Source organism: Parasteatoda tepidariorum, chromosome 7 (genome assembly GCF_982258835.1).
Source record: "Parasteatoda tepidariorum strain Cologne lab strain chromosome 7, Ptep-v5.0, whole genome shotgun sequence".
NCBI lineage: Eukaryota > Metazoa > Arthropoda > Arachnida > Araneae > Theridiidae > Parasteatoda > Parasteatoda tepidariorum.
Window position 1 is genome coordinate 871,879 of NC_141761.1, and position 11,670 is coordinate 883,548.

Sequence of the window (11,670 nt, forward strand, 5' to 3'; positions counted from 1 at the left end):
CGGTAGCCCGATGACCTGCGCGCGAAGTCGAACACTTTACGGTAACACAGTTTAACGAGGACCAATACTGCACACCCTCGGTCTCTACGCAGACTGATCCAAGTGGTCACCCACCCGCACACTGACCACAGCCAGTGATGCTTGACTTCGGTGATCTGCTGGGAACCGTGTCTTAACGATCAGTCCACTGCGGGAACCTTACTAAATTGCAAATAGAATTTTAGACGATCGATTAAAAAAGAAACATCGTATTTTATAGCTTTAAAAAAATAAAAATAAAGTGATTTGCATACGATTATTAGCGAAAAACTATGAATGAAATTTTCGCTACGCGCGCTAAGTTAAGTTCCTCGTAAGTTTATCACATTTTAATATTAATCGCCCCATTTAATCATTTCTTCATTGTCGCCAAATTATTTTTTTAAAATAATTAATTTTAATTTTTTTCATCTTCTAATAAATAAAAACAGTTGAAACTTTAGATTTTAATTAAATAATAAAAAGTAATAAATAATTAATAAAAATTATTCTTTTCATGAAATTATCTTTGGGTAAATGAGTTTTATGAGTGGGTGCAATTATTTTTTGAATTGCTTCATTAGTTCTTAAAATATGACTGAAAACGCAAAAAGCGAAATTAATATTAAAGGGTCCAAACTTTGAATCGCTCTCCTGACCAAATTATGGGGACCACATTTCCCAGATTGCGGCTACCCCCTATATTTTGAAGACGAAAAATCCAAATATGTAAAAAAAATGCTTGTTTATTCAGAGAAAGTACGTTTTTGTGTCTGATTTCGTAACTTAATTAATAGTTAACACTAATTAATTAACATATTTGAGGTCACTCCCAGGAACCATTAAGATTGACGATCATTAGAACGAAAGTTATTCAGGGTGATATCTTTTTCTTTTTTGCTGACTGTCATCATAGTTCATAGCATTCGAAAGACTACGAATTTAACTAATAGCAAATCAACAAAGACTTTAAACGGTTATTCGCACTAGATACAATAAAAGCGTAAGTATTATACCTAAGCAATAGTTTTCAGTTCCCGATTGGCGAATTTCACACGTGTCAATATGTTTGACCAATCAGAATCTTATTTGTATCTCCAAATTTGCGTACGCAAATGTTTTGCATTCAGTAGGAACGGTCCCGCTACTTTTGGAGCTCCCATAATGGGAGTCCCATTCGCTGTTTTTTAATCTTAAAATCTGGCAACATTGCTCTGGTGTTATTATTGTAAACAAAAAGGAGGAAGGAAAACCGAAAGAAGACCAGAGACTTGTCATCATAATAGTAATTTTCACCATATTTTAATAGTCTTATTAACAAAAAATGTATTTATTGCTTTCCTTTTTATTAAAAAATGAAGCCCAATAGCAAATTAATAATCTAATTTAGCCTTTACATTTTTTTCCATGTAATCTACCTCCTGCTGATTTCTCCCAGCAACCTTAAACGGGAAACTTCTTTGTATTGAATAGATTATATTTAACAATATCATTGATAAAATGCTGTTGTCTTCATTAATTTTATTAAACTGAATTTTAGAAAAAATTGCAACATTTGTTTAAACTTCCGTAATTATTCACTATTCTGTAAAAATAAAATAATTATTCATTTAAATCAATAGTTAGGTTAAGAAAAAAATCTTAACTTTTTCACTTGATCTCTGTTTTATTCAGCAAATTTATTTACTTTGGAAAAAAAATGTTGTCTTGTTAGCATATTACTATTATTTTTTTTTAATGGCTGAGAACTTCTGGAAAAACTTCATGGCTAATTGTACTTATTGTTAAAAATTTCTGACCAAAAGAGGGCGTTCTAATCGCTCACAATTATTCTGTAATCACTTATGTGACAGGCAGTGGGTAAAAATGGATGGCTATTAAAGAGCCCTATAGCATAACCATATTGTTTATTAAATTTGTTTGTTATTAAATATGGTATCTTTATTTAATTCGCCACTGAATCATTCTGCAACACTTATGATGAAGGGAAGATTTCCGCAGTGTGATCAGTAGCAGAATAATCGCAAAGTCTTGGCTACTTCTCAATAAAACTCGTAGCGTCTACATGAAAATTTTTTTCTTTCAAAAAATGTTTCCAAGTTTAAAATCCATTTGGCACCTTGGCGATTGTAATTCGTGCCTCAGATCATGCTACGAAAATATCTCCGTTATAAAAGTGGAATATCCTTATATTTTTATCATTCCACATTATTATCTGAGGTCTTATTTACTATTGCAGAATGAATAAGTGGAATTTTTTGATTTCATCACAGCATATGGTTAAAAAATATTTTTGTTTAACAGAAGTTCAGTTGATAGAAATTGGAATAATCACAGTTCAACTGAAGTTTTGTTTTTGTAAAATTTTCTTCTTATCCATCTTTGGCTTCATTAAAAATCACCACATTTTTCAATATTTTTTTATGAGTCCACTATACCTGTTTTTTTTTTTTTTATTATTATTATACTGAATGAGAAAGAACTCTGTATCAAAATCTGCACCAAAATGATCAACAAGTTTTATTTTACAAACTCTTTTTAACAGCCCACCCGCTTTTTGGTAAAAACGCTATTGATGTTCAACTGTATAAGGTTATAATTCCGAACTGGGGAAATTTCCGTTTCATGATCAGTGGCAGAATAATCGCAAGGTCTTGGCAACTTCCGGGCAGCGACCTGCGAGAAACTAACGAAAACATCACTGAAAGTGACCAACTCGAAATGTATAATGCGTAGCCACCTCCTACAAACATCTACGTGTTTTATTGTTTGTTTTTTTTAATTTGCAAGTTTAAAATCTATTTGGTACTTTAGCGATTGTAGTTGGCACAACAGATCACGATATGGGACTATCCCCTCTGAAAATGCCAGAAAAGACTATGGTATTTGAGCTTTGTGACAAACTAGTCTTCTTGGACCGTGATAGCCTAGTTGATAAGGCACTGGGTCCATATAGAGGGGATCGTGGGTTCGATCCCCGGCGGCTAAAGCCTCTCCGTGTAGCAGATGGTGACTGGTGCTCGTTGAATATGTTGGGTCACAAAGTCCTCCATGTTCCCATAACAAATTAAGACCTTTGGGGATACTGATCAAGGAGCTCCCTTGTCTTCTGGATTGGAATCAAAATTACAAGGCTATGGTGCAGGGTTGACAAAGTTTAGGACAGAATGGATTAATCCACGGATTAAACCGTCCTGTCCAAAACCCTCGTACTCAAATTATGTCACAATTTTGTCTAAGCAATATTTAAAAGGTAAAATAAACATAGAACTAATAACATATGGATAATTGAATCTACTACAGAATATCTGTTTTTAAAAGTATAATATTTTTATTAATATTGATTGACTCTTCAATTTGAACATTAAACAAAGGAGAAGATTAATCAAGTTCAATCGGTGCTCTTGACATTCAATAGCACATAACTAATTTAGCTGCTATATTCACATCAAGACGGTTTCTAAGTTTTGAGTGAATTACTCCAAAAACATCCTTTTCATTGACGCTGGGCATGAGAGTAGAAGAGTGATGAATTTAAAAACGTTTTTGCAATATTCCCCAAATGATATTGATTTTTCAATCGCCCTCCACCCTGTCAATGGTTCTTCCAGCTTCTGTGAAGTAATGGTGTCACTTCAGCTTCATAGGCAATCAAAAGAGAAATGCACTCAGGAAATTTGTCAGCTAAATATGACCGAGCACTTTCTTTTTGCACATCAGACAAGCCTTTATATTTAGGGTTTAATAAATAAGCTAAGTAATGAAGTGCTTGCAATTTTTTTAGCATAGGGGTGATGCATCACCCGTGTCAGTAACTGAATCTGATGCTATGCCCTTCAAAACTGTTATGTAATACATTTTTTAGTTATTTTGTATTTCCAATTTAAACTAATATATTCATATTTAAAAACAATTTTTTTAAATTGGTGTCTTTTTCTGGATCATCCTGTGATCCAGAAATTATAAAAAAAAAAATTTAAAAAAATATTGTGAAAAATAAAAGGTTAATTTTTAAACAAATTTATTACTATTTTTAATTTTGCATTATTTATTTTGTTTGCGAAAACATAACTTATAGGTATTAAAAGCATATTTATATATAAAGGATAAGGTATTCACTTTTGTTGTTCAATGAATTGTAGAGCTTCAAAAATTGTAAACCTTTTCCTATTATATTATTTTCCTTTAATAAGTTAAAGTAAATTGTATAGAAAATATCATATATTTATTGATATATGTAATTATTATGTGTGCATTGGTTACGCATATAGACTTTTTACCAAAGTTCAAGGTTTTGGACATTTTAAGAGCCTAGTTTCCTATCCAAAATCAGTTTAGGACATCTAAAACCCCAACCCTGCTAGTTGAACATTAGTAGTCGTAAACCAAAAATTAGGTTGGCTTATTAAAAAAAGATTGTCTTCTTTTTGACGGAACTCATCGACGTATGTGTCACATGGAGATGAAAATCTTTTATGGTTAACCTGGCCAATTTCCTATCAGTTTTCAACAAAAATAAATCACAAAAGACTCGTATGTTTTTCTATTGTACCAGTTAAGTGCAAACATGTTATTGATTGTTTACTTTTAACAAAAGGTTGTGTCATCATGTGTGATGAAGATTGGAAGAAGTTTTATGATGAAAATCCTCCTCCTGATGAACTGCTTGAAGTTAAAATGCAGTTGACACGTTTCTGCAACTATCATATTTCTAAAGGGAACAAAGTTGTTTTAATTACAGTAAGTTTCTAAATGTTTCTTTTTCATATGTTTTTTTTTGTGTAAAGAATTTTGTATTTAATATGCACCCAATCCCCATGGCAGAAGTGCGGCAACATTGTTGTAGAATATTACAGAGTTCTTTCAGAAAGAATTTTCTTTTAAGAAGTAAAGAATTTTGGTTTTGCAGAAGTAGTAAAGAATTATGGTTTTCTGTAGAAATTTTTTATCTCTAAAATTATAATTAAAAGATGCCTTTTTCGCGCATCCGAGGGGGGAAAAATTATTGTGATTTTTCTACTCGTATTGATAAGAATGAAAAATATAGAATAATGAGGTAAAAAATTTCTTTTCTTTAATCCATGAGGTATTTCAATCGTTCATTAAGACAGTTATTGCTCCGAATTTTTGTTTGTTTTTTCGAAATCCCGATGTCTTTCATTGCTTAGTTCTTATTTATATTCTCGTGAATTAATGAAATATACCGATAATATTACGGCATGCGAAATTCGAATTGTGGATCCCAGAAGTCATTCTTTGACACGCTTGTTTCACACCGATATTCTCGTTGATCCACACTGTATATTTAATTCGCGTGGTTTCGCGTCTATCTTTTTTCCAGTAGTCACTGTTACGGATTACACCCTTTTTTTTCTTTTCGATATGATGATTACAAAATGTGAAAAGGAAATAATTAGTGTGTTTTCTTGTTTAGTAAAATGTGAGAATCTCGCCCATTATATTAGAATTAAAAAAAAATATTACATATTCATTTAAAAATTAAATGCTATTTTATTGGAATAGGTTTTTTTTTTGTAAACACAGCGTTTTTGTTACTTTAAATTTAGTTAGTAACATATATTTGTTATTATTGAAGGTATCTTGCAGAAAGATACGAGTGCTAGAGAGTTTTGTCACAGAAAGCCCAAAAAAATTCTGCCGCAGGGCACCCAATAACTTTTTCAAATTAATTTATTTTTTAATATAATTACTAAGAATTTATTATTAATTTAAAGAATAGAATGAATTAAATACAGTTATAATGACATATGAATTTGTCTTCAGAGTATTATTTTTCTGATTAAGTATTCTTGCAATTTTTATAAGTTTTAAATCTTATGTATATAAAAGTAAGTTAAAAATATGAAGAAAAAAACAAGGAAAAAATTTTAATTTGAAAGACAAGAATCATTAAAATGTTTTTTAAAAATAAATTATAAAATATATATAGAATTAAATATAGAAATCTTCTGTGTGACTTATTATTTTTTTGAATGTTTCTTTTTATTATAAAAATGTGTAGTTAAAATCTGAAATTTAGAAACATGCATAAATATGTAGTAAAATCGCCAGAACTTTAGCCTAATGTCAGGGAACAACAGAGCATTGAAAATTTTTCCACTCCATGATTGAAGAAAAGTTTTTATTAAGGGAATCTAAGGCAGGATTGCCACAGGTGACTAAAATACAACCATTTGCAACTATTTTTAACATGAGGCGACTATGACAACTTTTTTTGCCTGAAAAGGCGACTATTTTCAGGAAAAAGAGACTATTGAGAGACTTTTCTGTACTAGCTATTTTTTTTTTTAGCTGCATAAATTGGGTGGAAAATCTGCACCTCGCAAGATAATTTCTGAACACACTGAACTTTTTTTTCGTAAAAAATTTTGAAAATTTTGGATTGCAAATTTGAGTCTTCACTTTTAAATTGATCAAGCTGCACAGATTCCATTGTAAGTCTATTTCATTTCTTGATCGCCTTTTCAATGAATATTGCTACGAAATTCCGCATGATTTTAAAAAAGAAGAAAAAGAAACAATTTTTTATGTATATATATATATATATACAGTGAAACCTCCGTTAAGCGGACATTCATGGGACTGAAAAATTTGTCCGTTTATGAGAGTTGTCCGTTTACGGGAAGTGTACCCTAATAACGAAATTTAACACCGTAAATTGTTTTTAGAATATTTTCAAAGAAGTAGAAATAATTAAATAATATCTACAAGGATACTATAAATATCTACAAGAATATTTATTTAAACTATAAGAAAGATAAAAAAGAATATATATAGAAGTTTGATATAAATAAATAATTATGGGTGTAGCTACAGATAAATAAATATAATTTTCCTATTAGCATAGATGCTCAAGTTAGACATATGATACCGAATAGGAGCTTTCTGTCCTCAGTCCGTTTCAATTATGCATTAGGTTTACATCCCCTTACACCTACTTATCATTTGATAGGGAACATGGTTCAATACCTTCTTGAAAAAAAACCATTGATTCACAGAAAAAAAGTTATGCATACCTGTAAGTCAGGTGGACCTATGGAGTTGATTATTCACAACTGATCAGTTATCAAGTGTCTGAATAAATGTTTCATTTATATAAACACCTCAAAGATTATACTTCTGTTCTCTTTTTTTTACCCCAGTTGTTTTAAATACAATCTTCAAATTGATAAGAAAATTAAAGAAATTTTCAATGGGGAAGAAGCATTGAGAGATGTCATTTCAACTCCAGGGGTGTCATAACCTGTGTGGTCCAGGTGAAAAGATCAAAAGGTGCCGATGTCAGAATTATTTCAGGAGTGCAGTACCATTTTCTCTCCTTTCTTTACAAAGATAAGGCAAAGTGATAGGAGAAAAATTGATTTTTCAGTGGTGAAATAGCCTAACAATATTTTTAGTTATGGATAAGGCAAAAAATTTTATTTACATGCTTTAAAAATGGTGAAAAGTTGCATTTTTTTTAACTTGCAATTTAAAGCAAAAATAGTTCCTTTTTCAAATTTAGAAAAAGTAGTGTTCGGTTGTAGAGATAGAAAACAACGTTTCAGGACCAAAATGACTGTCCGCGTCCGGTTACGGGAGTGTCCGCTTTGCGGAGAAAGTGCATAATGGTTTATTCATAGAAGATTCCCGGGGAATTAAAAATATGTCCGTATTGAGAGGCGTCCGTCTTGCAGGAGTGTCCATAACAGGAGGTTTCACTGTATATATATATATATATATATATATATATATATATATATATATATATATATATATATATATATTAACGTTTATAAAAATTATCATATTTGCCACCAACTTGACTAAATGGATCATGATATATGACAATTAAGTCATTAACTAAATTTTAGTCATATTTTTGTTCTTATTTTTGGCTACTATCTGTGGCAACTCTGCTTAGGAGAAAATTGAAGTGATTGTCATTTTATTTATTATTGTCATCTTATTTTGATTGTTATTTCATTTTAGTCTGGAGGTACCACTGTTCCCTTAGAGCACAGTACGGTGCGTTTCGTAGATAACTTCAGTGCAGGGAATAGAGGGGCTGCCTCAGCGGAGTATCCTTTTTTTTTTTTTGCTTTTTACTCAGTTTTTCTTTTTTCTTTCTTACAACTTCTTCTTTCTTTTTTTAAACCTATTGTTAAGGGGTAATTCAACTACTACATAAGATAAGTGTGTGTGTGTGTTTTTTAATCTTTTTTTTTGCAACAAAAATAAGCAAATTACAATTCTCTGTCAGAGCACTCCCTCCCACACCTGTTTTTGCTTTTACTTAGCCTTTTACTGTAATAAAGCTATCTATTACTGTAACAAAATGTGTCATTTTGTATTAAACAATGTTTTAATTCATCTTATAAAATTTTAAAACTTTGTCGTATAGGGATACATACTTTGGGGACACAATACTTTTTTCAATTTAATTGTTAAATATGTATTAATTATAAGTAAACTGTTGGGGGAAGAATAATTTGCTAATTGTTAATTGGGTTAAAAATACTCAAAACAATTGTAATAAATTCAGAAAATAAGATCGTGAACATACTTGAAAACCATTTTTATTGAAAATAATCTTATATTTTTGTTTGTTTGTTTATTTTTTTCACTCTTAAGCCAAACAACAAAGTATATATTGAAGCCAAAGCGCAAAAATGATTTTTGTTTGTGAATAGTGCTCCCCTCACACTCTACAACAAAAAATTCTTTCTGTGACTTCTTAAGAGTGACTTCTGTGACTTCTTAAGAGATAAGGGAGGCAATTCTAAGAATGGAACAGTCTTGGGGTGGTCTGCTGCGAGTCTTCTCTTGTCAGAAATGATGGAAAAAATGATAAAATAAGTTTTTTTTTTTTACATTACAGTCGAACTCGTTTATAACGAGCTCGGATTTAACGAGAACTCGGATTTAACGAGGGAAACGAGAATATTTGGTTGGATCAATGTTAAGTCTATGGAACAGAAGTCGCTTTTAACGAGCAAGACCCGGTTTTAGCGAGCAATATTTTTCTGTCTGGCAATCTTTTTTCTCATCTTTCTAGTCTTTCTGTCATATCTTTTTTTTCAAAATGATATGAAATGCGCGAGTTAAAAGTAAGCTGACTAACTATTTTAAATATGTAGATTAATGAAAAAAATAAATGTTTTGGTAAGAATCTTTTCCTTTATTTTTCTTTCCGTTTATATTTCCTTTCCCACACTCGTTTCCCACACTCGTCTTTCCCACTAGCGCAACTAGAAATTTTTTGCTGGTTTGGGGGGGAAGGAATTTAGTTGTCACTAAATTAAGATAAATATTTAATTAAATTAATTAATGTAATTAAAGTAAGTAAGTATTAATTAAATTTTAAGTCAACTCAATCATTTGACCTCCCAAGCCCCCCCCCCTCTTCTGGTTGCACGTCTGCCTTAAGCACTCGGATTTAACGAGTACATGTTACGGTCCCTTTGTGCTCGTTATAAACGAGTTCGACTGTATTTGAAAACCAATAATAAATGGAGAAAATAAGGTTGGAATTTGGAGAAAAAAAATCATTTTACAGGGGTTTATTGCTTCAGAGAATATCAGAATATTAAAGGGAGCAGGACATTAATTCCTATGAAAGTTTGTTGGGACCACAAAACATTATCGTAATAAAGGGAGTTATTGTTGTATTGGATTTTTTTATTTTTAAATATATAATAGGGTATCAGTCCTTTTTTAACTGTTTGGCATTGAAATGATTAACTTCATCCTAAAGTCATCAGGCTCAGCAAGTCAGGGTCAAATGTCTTCAGGGATGTTTCCCAGGCCATCACCAATAGCCCAGCCGTAGTGTGTCAAAAATAATAAACTATTATTTTGCCTCTGTAGAGGCTGAATTTAATGGGGGGAGGTTACTATTCACCTGTGGGGTCTAATTAGAGAAAAATATTTAATATTAAGCGAGTAGAAGGAGATTTCTTTCATAGTAATCCTTTCTTTCACTATTTACGTGACGGAATTTCATGAATCGAGATATATTGTAATCTTGATAGTTTGAAAAAATCAAGAAAATTTTGTAAGGTTTAAGTAAATAGGAAACCATATTGATTTATTTATTCCCCCTCAGAAAAATTTGAAATATAATCGAAAATTTCTTAACGTTCTATCGTTAACGTTTTATTGTTATGTTTGTTTTGTTTTTTTTTAAAAAAAGAACAAAACTTAATAGTGTCCAATGTTAGTTCTTTTTTTCATTTATTTAGAAAATTTTTAAGCACTATTTCCAAATTACTTTCTAACCATGAGTATTTTTATCATTGTTATTTCTATACATTTTACTGTTGTAGTTTAAAGAAAATGCTCAGAAATAAACTTTTTTTTTTATAATAAACCAAGTCAGGATGTCATTTCTTTTTATATATGTTCTCAGTGTCACTTGCTCTAATACCTGAGCTCATGTTCCTACTTAATTTTATACATGTCCTTCTCTATTCTGCTTTATTGTATGCACATACATGCCCCTTGGCAGAATCGTGGCGACATTGTCGCACAGCGGTACCCACTTCTTGCAGAAAGACTTTTCCTGTGGGAATTCCTAAACCTGAGCTCATATTCCTACTTAAATTTATACATGTCCTTCTCTATTCTGCTTTATTGTATGCACATGCATCCCCCTTGGCAGAATCGTGACGACATTGTCGCAGAGCGGTACCCACTTCTTGCAGAAAGACTTTTCCTGTGGGAATTCCTGAACCTGAGCTCATATTCCTACTTAATTTTATGCATGTCCTTCTCTATTCTGCTTTATTGTATGCACATGCATGCCCCTTGGCAGAATCGTGGCGACATTGTCGCAGAGTGGTACCCACTTCTTGCAGAAAGACTTTTCCTGTGGGAATTCCTGAACCTGAGCTCATATTCCTACTTAATTTTATACATGTCCTTCTCTATTCTGCTTTATTGTATGCACATACATGCCCCTTGGCAGAATCGTGGCGACATTGTCGCAGAGCGGTACCCACTTCTTGCAGAAAGACTTTTCCTGTGGGAAGTAAAAAATTTTGGTTTTCTTTCCTGCAGAAATTTGAGTTCTATTTTTTATACAGTTATTGCTATTAATTTCCAAATAGTTTTTTAAGTCATGTATTTTTAATTTGATATAGTTTATTTCAACAACTGAATCTCGAAATCAAAGCGTGCGTTCAGTAACCCCTTTTCGAAGAGTGCGATCGACATGGTTTCGCCTTCGATCTTTTTTCGCTAGTTACTGCTGCAGATTTGGCAATTCTTTTTTTTAATGATTGAATGAATTAATGATTTGCAAAATGCGAAAAAGGAAATCATAAGTATGTTTTCCCTCTACTAAATGAGAGAATATTAGAATTTGGCCATAATATTAGAATTTTTAAAAAAAATATTGCATATTCGATTAAAAAAGTTATGTTATGCTATTTTTACCAAAAAAGTTGTTTTCTTAAGTTGACGTTTTTGTTACTTTAAATTAGTAACATGTATAATTGTTATTTTTAAAAGTATCTTGCAGAAAGACACAAGTATTAGAGAGTTGCAGAAAGCCCAAAAAAATTCTGCCACAGGGCATACATGTATAGGGTGTCCAATAAGTGTTGCAGCAAAGGGCACTTCATAAGAATTCATGCTTGGAAATTCATT

At 31.5% G+C, this 11,670-nt stretch overlaps 1 protein-coding gene across 2 annotated transcripts in view; it reads left to right on the forward strand.

Moving 5' to 3' along the window:
• The first annotated feature begins 1,169 nt into the window (after window positions 1-1,169).
• Window positions 1,170-11,670, forward strand: part of Ppcs (phosphopantothenoylcysteine synthetase) — a 30,603-nt gene continuing 20,102 nt past the window's right edge. The window contains exons 1-3 of one of the 2 annotated variants that reach the window (XM_043054178.3): window positions 1,170-1,303; window positions 4,616-4,758; window positions 8,011-8,099. In XM_043054178.3, the coding sequence (XP_042910112.3) occupies window positions 4,627-4,758; window positions 8,011-8,099 (221 nt within the window). In that variant the 5' untranslated portion in view covers window positions 1,170-1,303; window positions 4,616-4,626. Of the gene's footprint in view, window positions 1,345-4,615; window positions 4,759-8,010; window positions 8,100-11,670 lie in introns of both variants that reach the window. The other variant, XM_087166996.1, reaches the window with a different exon arrangement.